Source organism: Lasiosphaeria miniovina (genome assembly GCF_030549165.1).
Source record: "Lasiosphaeria miniovina strain SMH2392-1A chromosome Unknown B0T26scaffold_1, whole genome shotgun sequence".
Taxonomy (NCBI): domain Eukaryota; kingdom Fungi; phylum Ascomycota; class Sordariomycetes; order Sordariales; family Lasiosphaeriaceae; genus Lasiosphaeria; species Lasiosphaeria miniovina.
The window spans coordinates 7657671-7675531 of record NW_026848220.1 but is presented as its reverse complement, the minus strand read 5'-3'; the positions used below and the strand labels follow the sequence as shown (position 1 = coordinate 7675531).

Below are 17861 nucleotides of genomic sequence, written 5' to 3'. Positions count from 1 at the left end.
AGTTATTTGAGTTGTTGGTAGCGCTGCTTTCACAGCAATAGCGTCAGAGTCAGGTGACGCCACCTAGCTGCCGCCTGGCTGTTCGATACCCAGCCCTACAGCGTCAGTTTAGGGCCCTAGCGTCAGTTCAGGGCCTTAGCGTCAGTTCAGGGCCTTAGGCTGCCGTAACAGCCTACTTACAGTTCTGACCCCTTTAGGGCCTTCAGGGGGGCCATCAGCCGGCGCCCCACTCGGGCTGTGCTGCGCCGTCCTGGCCAAGCCAGCTGCCGCACGACACTTGACCCCAAATCCCCTAGGCCGCCTCGGACTTGTAACTTGCCCCGCACAACTCCCCCAACATGTGAGGAAGCGACACAAGCTCCAGAGATGGCGTCGGCCGCGTACGACAACTTGTGCTTCGAGATCTACGAGGAGATATACCGGCGGCTCGAGCGGAGAGACGAAGACCAGCTGCGGTTTGCGGCTAAGGGCACGGCCAAAAAGGTGCTGCGGCGCGAGAACTTGCTTCGATTCTTCCGGAGCCTTGTCGTCCCTCACCTGACGGCCCTGCAGCAGTTTAGCCACGACGAGGACGAGCTGGTCGAGAGGGTCAACAAGCGGAACCTGCACGATTTTCTGGCCATTTTGATCTTCGGCACCTGTCGCATCGAAGCAGCATGGACCTTCACGCGCGAGCTGGTGGCCCGCGATGAGTGGCCGGTCCGCCGCCGCGGCAAGACGCTGGGCCTCCTCCCTGCCGAGCGCGACGACCTGATCGACCTCTTTGGCAACGTCGTCGCTGCCGACAAGTTCTTCGGCAACCAGGCCTGCTTCAGCACCGTCGTCATCCGCAAGCGCGAGGAGGTCCGCGTGAGAGACCCCCAGGGCCAGAGGCTGCCCTATCTCGAGGAGCAGGCTCTGGCCAAGGGCTCTTTTGGCAAAGTCTTCAAGGTCAAGATCGCCAGGGGCCACTTCTACGATCCCCAGACTGGCATGGGAAACCTCGCCCCCCTCGACATGGCTCGCAAGGACTACCTCGTCAGCAGCGAGTTTCCTGCTAGAGGCGAGCGCGAGATCATGGAGAAGATCCTCACTAGCTCCGCCCGCGCCTGCCAGAATATCCTCGAGAACTACGGTAGCCTCGAGGTCGGCCCCTCGACCTACAGCCTGTTCATGCCGCTGGCCATCTGCGACCTCCGCGCCTACATGATGGAGCATCACCAAGCACGCCCCAACACCATGGCCGAAAAGGCCAACATGATCCTCTCTGCCGAGGGCCTGGCCGGCGGCTTGAACTTCCTCCACACCGAGATGGAGACGTCTGACCGGGAGAAGCTGGTGTGCTACCACATGGACCTCAAGCCCAGCAACATCCTCATCTTCCGCGAGGCTGGCGACGACCCGACCCGAGACCACGCCATCTGGAAGCTGAGCGACTTTGGCATGGCCCGCGTCAAGCTGCGCCGAGCCGGCCAGGACACGGAGCGGGAAAAGGATTTCAACAGCTGGTTCGTCCGCCGCCAGAAGCCCCCCGACCCGTCTCTCTCGGCCACGCTGAATCGACGTGGAGAGGGCACCTATCTCGCCCCCGAGTCGGTCTCGTCGACTAAGAGCATGAAGGCCGAGAGCGACGTGTGGTCCCTGGCTTGTGTGATAAGCGTCGTCTTCGCCTACCTCGAGGAAGGCAGCGACGGCATCGAACGATACCAAGACGCCCGCCTGGCTCACCCTAATGCCAACGGCTTCGATCGTTTCTTCCTCCGGGGCACGCGATTTACGTCTACAAAAGTCCATCCGGCGGTCCACAAATGGCATGCGCGACTTATCGATAGGGCAGCCGAGCGAGATCCGGCGGAGGCGGAAGTGGTGAAGTTTATGCTGCGATATCTCGAGGAGGCAGTGTTTGACGTCGAGCCGTTTCCCAAACGGCATGGGGCGAAGAATGTTCGAGACATGTTGCTGAAAACATTTAAAAAGTACAAGAGCCTGGGAGAAACACAGAGGGACAAGGAATCGGAGGCCGGACGCCTCAAACCCCTCGGAAGCACCACGCTGTTTGGAAAGCTGCGCCCAAGGTGAGTTGCCCGAGTTGCCAAGTATGATGACTGCCTACTACAAGCTATTCGACAAGAACTAATTCCAACTCCACACTTATAGGCCGGAGTCACCGGCACGCGGACAGGTGCAAGGATGGTATTTGTCCAGCACCGAGGCGTCCAAGGCCTGCAAGATCTCTCCAGAAGGATCCCTCGTCGCATACTGGACCGACGTCAAAATTTCGCTATACACGTCGCAGTCCCTTTACTCCAGCAAGGGTGACGAGGCAGCACCTGCAGCAGAACATCTCCTTGTGGCGACAGACTGCATCTTAAAGGGCGTCTGCTTGACGCAAAGGTATCTCGTTGCGTCGACTACGGGTGCTAACTTCAACGTAAGAACAACACCTCTTGTTGTTGATCTCGCTCTGAACTGACATGATGGTGTCAGTGCTACATATTCGACCTTCAACGCGGCACCTCGGTCGATGCCAGCCTCGACCATTGGTACCGGCTTACTCTCCCCCTCCCCGAAATACACAGGCTTGCCATCTCGCCCGACGGCAAGACAGTGGCGTGCATTCTGAGGGACAAAGAAGGAGAACAGAACCCCTGCTCTCTATTCACGGCGTCGGTGGCAGATCTTATTAAATACTCGAAGAGACCGTGAGTGAACACCTGGCAAATTGAGATTGCGTGTGGCACTCCAACTAACATATGAGCTCGCAAAGACCATCCTCCTCAACCGACGAGGCCTCGATGTCGGCAGACGCAAGCAATACCTCGATCACAATAGCGATGGAACCTTGGGAACTGGAAAAGCTAGACTGGCCTGCACCAGCTGTAACCCACGTATCTTTTTCCGGAAAAGACGATATATACCTGGTGGTGCGGCCGGAACTGACTGCAAAAAGCCGCGTTCATCAAATTCCCATTGTTCACTTGTCTCTCGCCAACAGAACAATGGAAAGCGTCATAATCGAGTCGCGGGTAAGCTCCCTTGTTGGGCAGAGGTCTTGTTCTTGATCAGCTCTGTTTGCTAATGGCATTGATGCAGGGACTCGACAACAGCAGCTCCGCAGGCCTTCTGACAACATTCGCCCCGTTCCACAACGATCCCGCAACGTGCGCTGTCGTCACTCGAGAGAATTGCCTCCACATCCAAAACTTAACCGAAAGCGAACCGATTCCCCCGATACACAAGGGCCTCAAGAACTACCGGGTGCTGAAGCTGATGATGGACTGGCACGACGACAAGATGTTTGCGCTCGGCACGACGCCTCTGAACCAGCGGCTGCTTCTCTTGGAGCTCACGGTCCCACGCTCCGAGGCAGAGAAGGTCGAGGTTAGGGAGCTGGCGCAGCTTCCCGGCTTGTCTCATAACGACGAGTTCACCGTGCGGCTCTCGGACGAGGCCGGCGAGAAATACATTCTGGTCGCTGCATTGGTCGGTGCAAACCGCCGGGCAATCTACCGGGCGCGTCTCTCAGAGCCAGAAGTGGAGTAACTACACGCCTAACTACGTCTTGATGAAGGCTTTTGAATGTCGTTGCTAGTTACTTGCATAATACGAAGGAGAGTGGCTGCGCATAAGCGGCCAAGAGTTTGAAACATTTTATGGATATAAGCGCATATGAAAATATGGAGACCTTGAAGGGGATATTCGAGCTTAACAATACTATCTTGGACATGATCAGCCAAGTATTACAGGATAGAAATGTTACAGCTGAGTATATTGCGTGTGTCATTCCAGGTGGCTTTTGATCTCCCGAGACTGATCCGGTCATGATTAGACAGTGCTGGCTAGACTAGGTGGACATTTCTGTCGCTGAAGGCCAGCCCAGTCTCGACTTGGAGAACACGATCACACACTACACCACCTTGACCCGAGATAAGACAGCTCTACCTGGTACTTTCTCTTGAGGACAAGAGAAGGACTCTGTTATAGCCGGGTGAAAGAAGCGATCTAATACCGGTGGTGACTGTTGCCCTAGACTGGGCATTCACATGGCCTAAGTCGGTAGTCACATATAGACGCTATAAAAAAGGGGGGGGGGGGGGGGGGCGGGGGGTGTAATATCTGTTGGCCTCGGTGGCCCATAAAACAAACGCTCGGGCTTTTGCTGCCCCTGGGCCTAAAGCCCCTGCAGAAATGCCCTGTAAAATATGATCCCCGGTTGCATCTATTGTGTGTCATGGTCGTTGGTGGACTTCAGGGGAAGGAGTCACGTGAGGGGCACGTAACCAGTCGCTCAGGGGCAGGGAAGGCCGCTGCAGGGTAGGAAAGGCCCACCTGGGGCTTAGGGGCGCACAGGCTTGTATGCTGTACGTACATGTGCCTTGCAAGTGAGACTTCACAGCGAGCTGTTGTCCCAGCGCCCCTTACAATGCGTCTGTCTCTTCACCCTATCTGCCAGGCTCCTTGCTAGTTCTAGTGTGTTTAATATAATATTGTGGTGCTGTTTCTTCTTTCCTTCTCCAGTGCCGTTGTCATCTCGTGGACTAGCTCCGACTGTGTGGCACTGCCTCCGGCGGCCCTCCCGGGGGGCGCCTGCCGCGGGCTGTTCTCGCTGCGCTCGGCCGCGGCCCCCAGTGCTGCGTTTTACCGACGTTGTGCCTGAGCGACCTTCTCTTCTTCGACTTTTCTACATCCAGTTTCAGGATCTATTAAATTGAATATCAACAAAACCCGTAATTATACCACGAGTTGCTACGACACATGTGATCATATGATTGCAACTAGATCTTTTTGTGACCATCTCTCTTAGAATGCCATGCCAGTCCCCAGAACACGAGTTCATCAAACATCCCACCTCTACCCCTTTACACCCCTCAACCCCTCGACATCCAAATCCCCGGTATTGATATTGTTACTGTTATTCGCCGTCAAGCGCCGCCCAAAGTCTTTCAGGCTCCAGTCGGCAACCTTGGGGGCGAGGCGGCGGAAGGCGGCGCCGTTCTCGCGGTGCAGCAGCCAGTAGTAGAAGAAGAAGGTGATGGCGGTTAGTACGGCGGATGATAGCACGTAGATCCACACCATGGACGACCCGGCGATGCGGTTGTTGTCCCCGTCAAAACCGAAAAAGTTCATGCCGAAGAAAGACTGCAAGTTGGAGTTAGCTCGAGTTAGTTTAGGCAGGGTTAGAAGTGCTAGGGGCATGCACCGAAACAAACGACGCCGGGAGGTACAGCAGCGTCAGAGTGGTGATGAAGACGGCCGACTTGTTGAGCTGCAGCATGTTGCCGTTCTGCTCCTTGGCAACGACCTGGTCGCGGAACAGCAGGGTGTCGGACAGGAGCTGGGCGGTACGCTGGGTGCGCTGCTGGAGATGGGTGACGGCGCGGCAGTAGCCACCGCACTGCCGGCTGATGTTGCGCAACTGCTGCGTGCCGGGGTGGGCGGCGGCGGCGGCGGGCGACATCCCCGCCAGCAGCGCGGTGAGCTCGTCGAGCGTCTCGGTAGCGGCGCCCAGCACGGCCGGGACTAGCAGGAAGCGCGTCTCGAGGCTCACCAGCGCCGACAGGTTGTCGTAGCAGACGCGCAGCGGCTCGTCGATGTAGGTCGCGAACGTGCTGTTAGCGACGGGAAGGAACTGCCGCTCCAGCGCGGCGATGTACTGCCGCCACGCCGGGAAGTACGTGGCGAAGAGCAGGCGGTGCAGCCAGAACGGTTCGGTCTCGGGGCCCTGGGCGAGGGTCGACAGGAAGGCGGCAGCCTCCTGGTGTAGCTTGGAGTTTGGGGTCGGGCTGAGCAGCACGTAGGTGCTGCCGCACGTCTTGGCGTCGAAGCGGTGGTATAGCCCGGTCTGCCGAATTACCCACCTAGCGTCGGCGGCCTTGTACTCGGGGTACCTGACCGTGTAGGAGATTTCTGGTTGTCGTCGTCAGAGTCACAGCCAGTAGCAGTCACGGGACGGGCAGCAGGGCGAAGATGTACCAGTCACGCCGCCGGTGCGATTCTCGGTGTAGGGGACGCAGTAGACCTCCTCGAGCTCAAGGTTGCGCGTGTAGAAGCAGGATGTAATGTCCCAGAAGGACGCATGCATGCCGTGCGCCGACACGACGGCCTCCATCATAGGCTTCGTGATCTGTAACGGGCGCCATGAGGTGCGCTGGCAGATGGAGCTGGCGAGAGTCAGCGGGATCCTCGGCCACTGGCGACGCATTGGGCATCACTGACATCAAGCGGCAAGAATAGCTGTCGGCTCGAGCGCCATTGAGGTGCCCAGCGAGTTCAGGCAGCGTCTTTGCACCCCATTCTGAAATGGGCCACGACGGCTGCCCCTGAGTCTGGGCTTGAGCCGGAGCTGGGGCGGTAGTTGAGGCTGCAACGGAAGAGGCCCTAGACGTGGTCGCAGTCGCAGTCGCCGTCGCAGTCGCTGCCGCAGTCGCTGTTGCAGTCGCTGTCGCAGTCGCGTCCACGGTTGCAAACTGGGGATGGCCAACATCAATTACTTTGACAGGCTCGACTGCTTTGTCAACAAAGCAATTTTCAAGCGAAGTCATTGGAGCAATGAGTAAAAATACAGGCGAAGTGGGGTGTGCTTCTCTTTGCAGAGACGTCCTCCAAACGCGAACTCCCCGAAAAAACGGATCGTAGAGTGGCAGTTGTTACAGTAATAAATCCAATAAATCCGCCGTCGAGCCGCAAGACTTTCTCCCGCAGGCCCGTTGCACAACGCTCCTTCCCCAACGCCGCCTCCCAACGCCGCCTCCTGGGCCGCCTGACGAGGCGTTTTCCCCTTGGGCCAATCCGCCTGCCCCGACAGTGGCGCCAAACTCGACCCCGCGCCTCGGGGTCACCTTCCCTGTCAGGGCCAGAGCTGCGCCCACATCCCCGTCCAAGCCCCCTGGCAGGACAAATCGGCCGCCGCTAAGCCTCGCGACAGATGTCAAGAACGGATTGTCAATCTTCTCGAGCCTCGCGACAGATGCCAAGAAGGATTGTCAATCTTCTCGAGCCTCGCGACAGGTGCTAAGAACGGATTGTCAATCTTCTCGAGCCTCGCTGTTTGGGTTCGAATTACGTCAGTAAAAAGCCTATTGTGACCGATCTATTTGAAGATTGAAGCTTTTGGGGCCCTTACTCAATTTGGGACTAATGATCGTTGTTAGCATGGCTTCAAGAACAACCTTGCCTTCCAGGGTTGGCTAGGAGGAGCCTCCTTACCTCGTCCACGTGTTCTGGCGCAGTGAAAGTCCACTGGTCGTCCTTCATCTGCATGCACGCCATCCCCGTTAGCATACCCTTCCGTTACCGACTGGTCGGTCCGACCCAAGAAAGAAGCAAAAGCGCATACCCGGATGTTGAAATCGGTCTGCCCGGGGAACAGCTCCTCGAGGCGCGCTTGGAGAGCGTCCTTTTTGAGGTAGCGCGACGTGACATTCTGCGTCACGCCCGCCGCCGCAGCTTCGGCCGCCGCAGCTGTCCTGCTCTCCATCGTCTCGGTGCGTGTCGGCACTGTTTCGGGCGGGCAGGTGGAAGATTTAGCGGGAGTGTCTGGCTTTGGGTTTTGGTGCTGCAGCTGCTGTGGCCAGGTCCTTTTAGAACTAGAGAAAAAGTTGGCGAACCGAGGCATTTTGGTCTTAGGATCACCTGCACCGAAGGAAACCGAACGTAGCAGTGCAGGGCCTTGCGATGGGTCTCAGCGCAAGCATTAAGTAGGTCCCGACGGCCACTGGGCTCAGGTGGCCTCTTGTCCTGAAGCTGAGGCTCTGCCCGTCGCCTGCCACGTCACAGCGTCACGGGCAATAAAATACCACGTTTGCCGCCCTCCGGCCCAGGACTGCCATGCCAGGACTGCGAGCTCGGAGCACACACCGAACAGCAACTCGGGTTGGGCAGTCGATGACTCGCTCGACTCGATTCAACTTCCAGCTCTTCGGCCTTGCGAGCTGCGACGGGCCAGAGGGACCCGGAGGCTGCTGGTGGCTGCGTTGCTCGCTGTTTATCCGCCCAAGCTGCTGCGTGTGACACTAACACCACCCATCAGGCCTCTAATGGCCCGGCCCCGAAAATTGGGATGGGGGTTCGTTTGCCAAGTCCACGGGGGTGCAGCCATTGCCATGCCAATCTTGGGTAGCGCCCCCATGGGATTTCCACTGTTTTGTGGCCTGTCATTGGCTGAATCGGGTTTGCCCAGCGCGGCGTCTGCCTAAAGAGGCATCATTCGAAGCCCAGGTCCAATATTTGTCAGTTTCATTCCTGCTGTGCATGTCGTTCGTTCGTTCGGATGCGGCTGAACCTGTGGGGTGTGCCATGGTCGGGACTCTCTCGCGCCGCCGCCACCCCGTCTCTCGGGAATCTCGGGAATCGGGAGATCGCTGTTTCTCGAGCTGCAATGCATGCATCATCCTGCAAGCCCTCACATTAACCGGTGGTCTCTCTTCAGATGCCCCTGGCTCCAGAACTAGCCTGCCAACGTCATGTCGGAGCCGCGGATCGAGCTTCCAGAATGGTATCCCGACTGGCTGCCCGCCGCGCCGCGAGGAGGCTCACCGCGGGACCAGTCGACCCCGGAAAGGGGAGAAGACGGCGATCAGCAGCAGCCACGGCACCAAAATGAGCTGCGCGCCGGTCCATCGCAGCTCCTGGGCCCTCCCTCTAGCCCCGGCCTGCTGCCGGTCGACTCCCGCACTGACCGGAGCCTGACGAGCCAGGCCGGCGCCTCGTCGGACCGTGGCGGCTTCACGCGCGCGCCGCCGAAGCAGATTCTCGTCACCCCTAGCGAAGACCGCACCGTCAAACGCAGGCTGCGCGGGATTCACCTGTTTGTATGTTGCGCTTGCTTCTTTCTTCTTACACTTTTTAGTTCGGCTTTTTTCTAGCCTAGCGCAGAGAAATGTCGCGCACGACACGAAAAGAGTCTTTCCATAACCCTGACTGCAGATGGCTGACCGCGCGCAGATGATCACGCTCAACGCCACGCTCGGCACAGGCCTCTACTGGCGCGGCGGGCAGATCCTCGAGCTCGGTGGGCCCCTGGCTGTGTTGCTGGCCTTTCTGCTCGTCGGTATCCTTGCTTGGGCCGTCATGCAGTGCATCACCGAGATGCTGTGCATCTGGCCGATTCCTGGTGCCCTGTCGGTCTATGTCAGCGAGTTTGTCGACGCCGAGCTGGGCATCGTCGTCGGCATTGCCTATTGGTGAGTCTCATTCCTTCAAAACAAGCGCCGCCGCCTCGCCGCTCACCTTGAGGGGGGCACGAGACGTGGACTGACTCGGTATCTCCAGGTTCACCTACTCGGTCTCGTTTGCGGCCCTGGTCGCAACTTCGGCTGCTCTCTTCGACTACTGGCCCGCCCTCAGGGATAACAAGCGCGTCGATGGCGGAGTCATCTACTTTGCAATTCCTCTGGTCTTGACCATGGTTAATGGGCTTGGAATCGAGGTAAGGCTGCAAAGTCACGTGTCGCGTGCGGGATGTCGCGGATGCTGATTTCCCTCGCGCAGATCTACGGCGTCATCGAGGTTATCACGGGAACGATCAAGATCCTCTTTCTCGCTGTCATCATGGTGTTCATGATTGCCATCAACGTTGGAGGTGAGATCCTTCCTGTCTGTAGTGCCCCTCTGGAACCAGTGCTAATACGCGCGTCGAAAAGCCGGTCCTGCCCCGAGAGAGCATCGGGGTGACTCTTGTAAGTTCCCCTTCCCGGCCCAATGAATGAGCCCTCTCTTACCATTGATCACAGACTGGTCTTCGCCCACGGTCTTTGACACGGGCGCTGCGCAAAACTGGGTGACTGCCCTCTTGTAAGTGACCATGAGCGGCTCTCTCTCTCCTCGCCCGCTGACGGACAAAGCATGTCGATATCGATCGCCACTTTCGCCTTTGTGGGCGTCGAGATCGTCGCCGCTTCCGCCCTCGAAGCCAGGTGGCCCGGGTCTCGCAGCGAGGACCGCATCGACTCGGGTCTCTCGCGCCGCTCCGACAAGCCACTGATCGGCTCGTCGGTCAAGTTTTCTGCCATCTTCCTGTCCGTCTTAGCCACCATCGCCTACACCATCAGCGGCGTCTTGGTCTCTCTCGACATCCCCCGCGACGATCCCAGCCTCCCGCGGCTCAGCTGGGTGACGACGACGGTTGAGCCCGGTAAGGACGATGGGAGCGGCGCGCCGCCGTCCATCACCACGTCTGCCTTTGTTGTCATAGCCCTGCAGTCGCAGATCCCGCACCTCGCCGACATCTTCAACGCCTTCCTCATCTTCACCGCCTTGACGTGCGCCCAGACCAACCTGTACGTCGCCTCGCGCACCCTCTTTGGGCTCACGAGCCGCCTCGACGGCGGAACTGGCCAGCCGTGGCTGCTGCGCGTGCTGGCCTGGTTTGGCCGCACCAACCGGCACAAGGTTCCCATGCGCGCCATGATCTTCTCGTCCCTAGCGTTCTCGTGGGTGCCGTTCTTGCAGCTGAAGGGCGGGACCGGTACCGACACTGCGATTGGCATGGTAAGCAAGCTCCCAGTTTGGCCTCTTTTTTGCAGTGTTGTTTACGTGGTCTGACGGCTCGGTGTTTAGTTCATCGAAATCCTGACGGAGATGGGTTCCGTCGGCGTATTGATCGTCTGGGCCTGCGAGTGTCTCGCCTTCATCCGCTACTACCACTGGTGAGTCGGTTTGAAGCGTCTATCGTCGTCTGAGATCCGAATCGGCACTGACACCCACCAGTATCCATCGTCACAAGGAAACCCTCCAGGCCGAAAAGATCTCCCAGGTCCGCCGCTGGGATCTGACCGATTACAACGACTACCCCTACCGCAGCCACGCGCAGCCCCTACTCGCGTACCTCGCTCTTACCGGCTGCATTTTCGTGCTGGTCGTGGCCAACGGCGCGGCGCTGTGGAACGGGTTCCATGATCTGGCGTTCCTCGCGTCGTATCTGATCGTGAGTCTCTTCCGTCTCTTCCCGTTCCGTGACTGTAGACTACAACAAAGGCTAACTGGAATCTCTGCGTTCGTACTGCAGGTCCTCGTCTTCTTTGCCCTCTGGGGTCTACTCAAGCTCATTCACGGCGCCCAGTTCGCCTGGGTCGACCTGTCTAATCCCCAGCACGTCATCAAGAAGATAAAAACGCTTCATGAAATACGTCTTGCCGCGACTTGACTTGCCCTAGCCCTGGCTCTCGTCTGCTTACCCAGTCCACGCGACGTGAGACCCTGCCTGTAGAGGTTAACAATCCGCCTTTCTGTCCTGGCAGGCAGCCCTGAACAACGGCCCCAACCACAACAGCTACCGGCAATTCGACTGATATTGCTATTTTGTGAGTCTGTCCAAATACTACTATGGACAACACACATAATTCATGGGAACAAGGCTACCGCCTCTTTGAATAAGCAACTCTTTTAAACCATCAGCTTCCGGGTTCCTATGTCAACCAGCTCATAATAGAGAATACCGAAAATTCGAGCTCTGAATGGAAAAAAGTCGACTGTTCTCATACTCTCTCTGGAGCTGTACCTGCAAAGCATATCGGCCGTTGTAGAAGCACACGACGTTTCAGAAAATTCTCCCAGTACTTCGCGGTTCCCACCCACCGGGAGAACCGTGGTGTCTACCCGCGGCTGCCCACCACTATCGCTCCTCCACAAGCTGAGTTGGCGGTTCAAGCTCCAGCCCGCCACCGTGCTAGACCACTTAAATATACCCAAAACGTTCCGCATCAGCGGGCTGCCTCACAATCCCAGGCCTGTCCTTACCATCTGCATGATCTCGATAGGATCCCAGGGTGAAGGCATCACGTAAATGAATATGGACCTTGAGACTGAGTTGCTTAACTAGAAGCTATAGACGACCGAGGCCGAAGGCGCGGAGCAGTGTCGCAGTGTGAACATGCACACGAGCCGCCACAGCGTCGAGCAAGACGTCTCCTTCGTGCACGGGCACGAGCACCCGAGGGCCGACGGAGCCGCGTCTAGCGCTCCTTGGAGCGCCATAATACTCAACGACAGCGGGAGCTGTCATGACTCGGCACTATGGAGAAATATGGGCAAAACCTAATTCTTCCCACTCGTCCGATCGGGTCACTGTTCGTTAGAGGTGTACAGAGGGGGTACTAGCATCCGGGGAGACGAGCGCGGTGCCTGGAACTATGTCTCGCCAGATCTGTGCCAGTCTCGGGCGAGCTGCGATAAGGTCACCGGGGCGGCGGGCGCCCGGTACAGGCACAAGGGTGGCAGCGACGACAATAACACCAACAACTTCTTGACTATTTTTTCTCTACTCTCTCAACGGGATGTCTCTGCACTCGGCAGGGCCGGTCTCTGCCCATTCCTCAGCTAGAGAGACGCATGTGTGCGGGGGACCCCGAGGTAGTTCTCCAGAGCACCGAGGAACTCGTCTTGGAACTTGTCTTGCATCGCCTGCTACGGACCGTTGGCCATGGGGAAGAATTCGTTGGCCATGGGGAAGAATTCGGTCGGGTATAGGATGCGCGTTGGTTTCTGTGCAAAGTTAGCATCTTGTTGGCTGGGAAGCATGCACGGCGTGAGGTTGTCTGACCTGGACGGCCAACTTTGCACCATTTTCTGCGGCGGCGAATAGCCGAAGGATGTCGGGGGCTGTCCGCGAGAGGATCCCGAGCGAGCCGAAAGGCCTGTTTAGAATGTCAGTATCTAGGTTGAGCTCTACATCTCCATTGATCCACGTACGGAACGCTTGGTTGGACCCCTTCGAGGGAAGAAGAGCCGGTCGTCATTCTGATGCCCCAGAGCCCATGGGACGCAGCCGGCATGCGAAAAAACAAAACGGCAGATTTCAGATCGGCGGGCGTGTTGTGCTGTTTGTGTGTTGTGCTGTTTGCGTGTCGTGCTCTTTGCGTGTTGTGCTGCTTCCTTGAGCATGTAGTCTACAGAGGATTTTGAAGAGGGGGATTTGAGCACACGGGGGCGGGAGGCCATTGAAAACTATGCACTTCTGTTGCTGGCTTCGACTCGTCCGAACCTCGCCATATAGCCCGAGCACCCTTGCTAGCAGCTGGCTGAATCATATCATCACAGTTAGCCCAGGACGCCAAGGGAAGCGCATCCGTGGTCTTACAGCAGATGGACGTATATTCAACCCAGGTAGGTACTTAGCTATGTTCGAATTCTCAGTCTCTTTCCGCCCCGTGAACTCCGCGGTTTCCACTCCCCGTTTCTCAAGCCATTCGCCGGCTTTAAACCGCCCCCTACCCAAATGTCATGTAGTATCATATTAACCTATATTCTCACCAGTGACCATCAGCCCCCAACAATAATCCTCTCGCTCTCGTAACGCCTAAGTGCGTCCGGGTTGAAGACCTGGTCCCCATGGCCAAACGCCAACGGCATGAACAAGGCCGTCTTGCCCAGCAGGCGGTATCTCTGCAGCCCGCCATCCCCGACACGGCCATCTTCCTCAACAATCCACCCCCTACGCATGTACGCGGCGAGCTGGTTGTCGCCCGGCCGGCGCAGCACATCAGGACATACAATCTCATACTCGACCCCACCCGCAGCCCGAGGCGCAAATACGACAATCCCCCCGTGCGCCGTCGTGTTGATCAAGCTGATCTGGATCTCGTACGCGGGATCGATCTCGCCCACGACTTCATACTCAGCCTTCTCACCGACGACGGTGCGCACGAGCCCGTCGGCAACGGTGATGAGCGCGTGCAGCGCCGTGGCGATCTCGCGCTGCTCGTGCTTGCGCTGCAGCAGCAGCTTGGTGCCCTCGAGGTCGAGCAGCTCGCGCAGGTCCGCCGGGATCTCGGCCAGCGGCTTGATGGCCACGCCCGTCAGCGCGTCGAACGCCGCGTCGATCAGCGCCGGGTTCTGCGCGATGCGCAGGTACTTGTGCCGGTCGCCCGGCACCTGCCGCGCCTGGCACGCGCATGCTATTGTCCACTCGCGGCCGCCCGTGACGAGGCACGCGAGCGCTTGCTTCAGGTGCCGGTAGTCGAGCACGGCGTCCATCTGGCCACTGCGCTGGCGCTGCTCGTACAGGCGGAAGCCCGAGGCGACGCGCGCCCCGGCCGCGGCTGCGGGATCAGAGGCCGCTTGGCTGTCTGCTTCCCCTCCATTATTCCGTGCCGTGACTCTAGCCCCGGCGTCCAGGAACCAGTCGAGAGCAGCTCCGGCGAGAAAGGTCTTGACGGCGTCGACGTCGCTAAAGCCGCGGATGGCTCCCGGGCCCATCCCGAGGCGGACCACATCCAGCTCTAGACCGGCAGGGGACAGCGACATGGGCACCGACGCCAACTGCACCGCGTCCCCCAGGCCGAGCCGCACATAGCGGTCGATCCGCGGCTCACATGCCCAGCCCGTCTCCCTGCGGAGCTTGTTGCCCGCGACCAGCTGCTCGCCGTTATCACCTGCGTCACCGCTGGCGAGGAGGGGCTGCCCGACAGCCGCCAGCGCGGTCGAGTCCCCAGACGCCAGGGCCACGACATTGGCGATCCACGCGGCCTCCGCCCTCGACAGGTCCTGCGGCCCGGTGAGGTAGAGGCCGGTGCGGCTGGCGTTGAGGGAGATGGACAGCTTGTCGGCGGAGCGCGACGTGTTGAGCGAGTCGATGACGGCGAAGGTGGCGAGGTGCGGCGGGATGACGCGGTCCATGCCGAAGGCGCCGACGAAGCTCGTGGCGTGCGTGAAGGCGATCTTGGTGCGCACCTGCGCGTCGTACGACCCCAGCCGGCCCCGCCAGTAGTACGGGTGCGTCGGCTCGACGAACCGCTGCCAGTGCCGCTGGATGCGCTCAGCGCTTGTTGGGCTCGTCGCCGGCAGCCAGATGGACGTCGCGAAGTGCGCGTTGGCCAGGAACGTCGAGTTGAACCGCAGGATGGCCACGGACGTGCCGGGGCGGGCCGGGTCAGCTGTCACTGGTGCCAGGAAGATGTGTTCCCGCCCCATCCAGAACTCGTGCGCGCACCACGCACGCGTGAACCACCGCGCCGTGAACAGTTTCGCCGTGGCTTCCCACAGATGGCCCTTGTCCTCGTCGCTCCAAGGGAGGTTTAGTAGCTCTTCGCGGGGAACCTCGGCAGCCGGCCCGAAGTCTTTGGCGGCTAGGAAGTCGCCGAAGCGGAGGAGCATGTCGCCGTTGGCGGGAGTGAGGCGCACGTCTTCGAGGCAGACAATGACGTGGCGCGCGTTGGAGTAGAGCAGGTCCATGGAGCCGATGGCGTCGACCTTTTCCTGCTCGTTGCTCTGGTCGATGCACCACTGGTCCAGCCAAGCCGCCTCAGACTCGTCGCGGCGCTCGTCGAGAAGGGCGGCGAACATGGCGGGCGCGACTGGCGGCTCCGGCTCGGACGACGCGAAGCCCCCCTCGACGGCTGGCTTGTGTTGCAAGCCCAGCGCGATATCCCAGTCGCCGTAGTGCCAGCAGTAGCTGAGCATGAGGAACGAGTCGACTGGGGCGAGGGGGTTCTCGTGAACGGCGACGTCCGGAGCCTGTTGATAGGCGGCCGAGGCAGGTCTCGAGTCGCCGGACGGGGCGGCGATAGCTTGCAGGGCCTTGAAGCGGAAGCGCTGCAGCGCATCGCCCTTGCTGCCCAGCCGGTCAGCGGCCCAGGAGTCCAGGTTGCGCACGTTTTCTAGGACCTGACGTGGGGACATGGTCGGCTGTAGGGCCGACGACTCGGTGAGCAGCCGGTGTTTGGTCTCTGACGACAGCTCGACCAGCGCGAGCGGCGTCGGTGATGCGTGCACCGGATATGTCTTGGCCTCGCAAAAGGGGCCCCGGCCCGGCATGCCCTGTTCGGCGGCCATTTTGCTGTCGCCAGAGCAGGTAGATGCTGTTGTAAGACAGAAAGTTTGGTGAGCAATTCTCAAAGGCAGCAGCAGGACTCGGAGGGTTATTGAAATTGATGATCGAAAGTAAGGGCTTCTGATCATGCGCGTTTTCACACAGGAGTTGGCATCAGGACGAACGTCGTTGAGCGGAAATGAAAGCCCCACGGAAGTCACTCAAACCCCGCTGCAAGCGCCCCGGTCCCCGGAGCAAGTTTGCCGATTAAAAGCCGCAGCGGGGGCAAGGCATAATTGCTCTCTTTCAGCTCGGCAGCCTGGTGCGCCTTGTGGCCGGGAATTCCCACGGCAGCCCAAACAGGAAAATCGGCGAGCGGTACATCGATAACATGAAGCACTTATTTTTAAATAGTACAGGTCGGTAATACCTTGCGAACATGACATTACCATTAACTACATGTATGTGTCTGTTCAGCGTACACCCCTTGCTCACCTCCATCCAGGTGCACCTTGCACGGGGATGTTTGACTGGCCGAGCCGTCAGCGACCGCTCACTTTTTCGGCCGGAACGTGTAGATCTTGCTGCAGAGGTGGGAGTTCCACACTACCCCGGTAATCTTGTTGTCTTTGATGCCGGACCAAGTCTGCGCTTGCTTGAGGGTGTTGCCGTTTCTGCAAATTGTCAGAAAATGATGCTCCGTATTAATAGCGTCCATGTGGGTGTCATCACACCACTGTCGCCGCGAAACGGAAAGAGAGGGGAGGAAGACAGAGGGAGGAAGACAGAGGGAGGAAGACAGAGGGAGGAAGACAGAGGGAGGAAGACAAGGAAGGAAGACGGAGGGAGGAAGACAGAGGGAGGAAGACAGAGGGGAGGAAGACAGGGGGAGAGAAACAACTCACCCAACAACAGTAAGATCAGCTTTGCTCTGCGCATCAGACGGAATCTGCCACGAAAACGTCTGGCCCGACGAGAACAAGCAGCTCTGCATGCTCTTCGTGTCGCCCTTCATGTTCTCCCAGATGTGGTACCTCCCCGCGTCTCGCGACGTCTCGGGCAGCCTGCACACGTTGCTGGTCTGAAACCTGGAGGTTGGGTCGCTGCAGTCAAGCTCATTGGCACAGTACTATTATGGCGAGCAACTGTCAGGAAGCCGCCACTTGTGCCTGCGGTTCTCGGCCGCCATGGTGCAATGGAGGGAGTAGAAACATACGAATACGGCTGACCACCACTCTTTGGGGCTGATGTCGGCCCTGTCGAACGGGTAGCAGTTCATGAGGAAATACCCCGGGGTGACGGCGGCGGCAGCGGTGGCAGCGCGGTCGGCGACGGTGACGGCAGCGGTCCGGTCAGAGGCGTGGCCCAGGGGGGACGGGAAGGCCGCCACGCCGTGTAGGAATAAAACCCCGGCAACGGTGAGCATCTTGGAGACCAACATCCTGGGAACGAGAGCGAGATTTAGGGACCGAGTTCCAGAGGAAAATAGCAAGAAAAATGAACGAGTGACTGAGCGCGCTGATGGTGGCCCCGAGATCAAAGAGAGACTGGACTGACGAGCAGCACAGGAGCAAAGCTGGAAAGCATGGCTGCCTTCTATATTATCGTGATCGGCCCCCTGCGTATTGGCTAGGTCGCATCGAGGGCCGAAACCCGACTCATCTCACCGAGCTTAGCTTAAGGCACCGCAATCTGAGGTGGCAAAGAGTCGGAAGTGGGACGGGTGGTGTAATCAATGAGTTTTGATGCCTGAAAAAGGGTCAATTTCCTACTTAACCAACAGACCGGCCACTGGGGGCAAGAGAGTAATCTTTCAGAGAAGGGTTGCAATTTCACCGACTTTGACGTGGTCATGAGGCCCAGGGCCCCACGCAACCTCCAGAAGCACGACGGGCTGCGCTGTTCCTGCATTTGCCGCACGCGCCAAAACAAATGTGCAGCTGGCTGACTGGCTTCAGTGAGATTTCAGTGAGGAGACGTCTCAAAGGGGAAAACGGTCGATGCGAAGAACCAGGAGGGCGCTAGTCAGTCTAGCAAAGCAAGCCTAGGGCTGACGGTGCGCCGCATGGTAGGAGGCACAGCAAATCGACCCCAGGAAAGTGGCAGCTGCTTTAGGAATTTTTGGTGTTGAAGTCTT

General features: G+C 58.8%; 6 protein-coding genes across 6 annotated transcripts; 2 read left to right on the top strand and 4 right to left on the bottom strand.

Moving 5' to 3' along the window:
• Positions 1-366: 366 nt before the first annotated feature.
• Positions 367-3522, top strand: B0T26DRAFT_634620 (uncharacterized protein; the record flags this gene model as incomplete). Its single annotated transcript, XM_060436648.1, has 5 exons — positions 367-2033; positions 2137-2410; positions 2467-2681; positions 2747-3005; positions 3073-3522. 5 exons carry the CDS (start codon positions 367-369, stop codon positions 3520-3522), a joined length of 2865 nt encoding a protein of 954 aa, XP_060304088.1.
• A 1308-nt stretch (positions 3523-4830) lies between these two features.
• B0T26DRAFT_632673 (uncharacterized protein) lies at positions 4831-6181 on the bottom strand (the record flags this gene model as incomplete). Its single annotated transcript, XM_060436467.1, has 3 exons — positions 4831-5118; positions 5180-5886; positions 5953-6181. The coding sequence occupies 3 exons, from the start codon at positions 6179-6181 to the stop codon at positions 4831-4833; spliced, it is 1224 nt and encodes a 407-aa protein (XP_060304087.1).
• Positions 6182-7028: 847 nt separating this feature from the next.
• On the bottom strand, positions 7029-7700 carry B0T26DRAFT_98374 (uncharacterized protein). The gene is made up of 3 exons (XM_060448185.1): positions 7316-7700; positions 7186-7233; positions 7029-7113 (listed from the first exon to the last, which is right to left on the bottom strand). The coding sequence occupies exons 1-3, from the start codon at positions 7592-7594 to the stop codon at positions 7099-7101; spliced, it is 342 nt and encodes a 113-aa protein (XP_060304086.1). The 5' UTR covers positions 7595-7700; the 3' UTR covers positions 7029-7098.
• Positions 7701-8441: 741 nt separating this feature from the next.
• On the top strand, positions 8442-11122 carry B0T26DRAFT_747022 (putative amino acid transporter; the record flags this gene model as incomplete). Its single annotated transcript, XM_060444783.1, has 10 exons — positions 8442-8789; positions 8923-9161; positions 9250-9406; positions 9469-9559; positions 9621-9656; positions 9711-9771; positions 9822-10467; positions 10537-10625; positions 10687-10903; positions 10985-11122. 10 exons carry the CDS (start codon positions 8442-8444, stop codon positions 11120-11122), a joined length of 2022 nt encoding a protein of 673 aa, XP_060304085.1.
• An 835-nt stretch (positions 11123-11957) lies between these two features.
• Positions 11958-13105, bottom strand: B0T26DRAFT_98478 (uncharacterized protein). Its single transcript, XM_060448186.1, has 4 exons — positions 13055-13105; positions 12667-12995; positions 12518-12611; positions 11958-12459 (listed from the first exon to the last, which is right to left on the bottom strand). Exons 2-4 carry the CDS (start codon positions 12913-12915, stop codon positions 12236-12238), a joined length of 567 nt encoding a protein of 188 aa, XP_060304084.1. The 5' UTR covers positions 12916-12995; positions 13055-13105; the 3' UTR covers positions 11958-12235.
• Positions 13106-13236: 131 nt separating this feature from the next.
• On the bottom strand, positions 13237-17150 carry B0T26DRAFT_671379 (heterokaryon incompatibility protein-domain-containing protein; the record flags this gene model as incomplete). The annotated part of the gene is made up of 4 exons (XM_060439316.1): positions 13237-15751; positions 16282-16398; positions 16630-16812; positions 16954-17150. The coding sequence occupies 4 exons, from the start codon at positions 17148-17150 to the stop codon at positions 13237-13239; spliced, it is 3012 nt and encodes a 1003-aa protein (XP_060304083.1).
• Positions 17151-17861: the final 711 nt, after the last annotated feature.

Bases quoted from the DNA above. Each gene is read 5' to 3' on its own strand.
- B0T26DRAFT_98478 (XM_060448186.1), bottom strand. From the start codon at position 12,915: ATGGCCTCCCGCCCCCGTGTGCTCAAATCCCCCTCTTCAAAATCCTCT. The intron at 12,612-12,666 runs GTACGTGGATCA...CATTCTAAACAG, and splicing joins GGGGTCCAACCAAGCGTTCC to GCCTTTCGGCTCGCTCGGGA. The intron at 12,460-12,517 runs GTCAGACAACCT...AACTTTGCACAG, and splicing joins GTGCAAAGTTGGCCGTCCAG to AAACCAACGCGCATCCTATA.
- B0T26DRAFT_98374 (XM_060448185.1), bottom strand. From the start codon at position 7,594: ATGCCTCGGTTCGCCAACTTTTTCTCTAGTTCTAAAAGGACCTGGCCA. The intron at 7,234-7,315 runs GTATGCGCTTTT...GCGTGCATGCAG, and splicing joins AGACCGATTTCAACATCCGG to ATGAAGGACGACCAGTGGAC.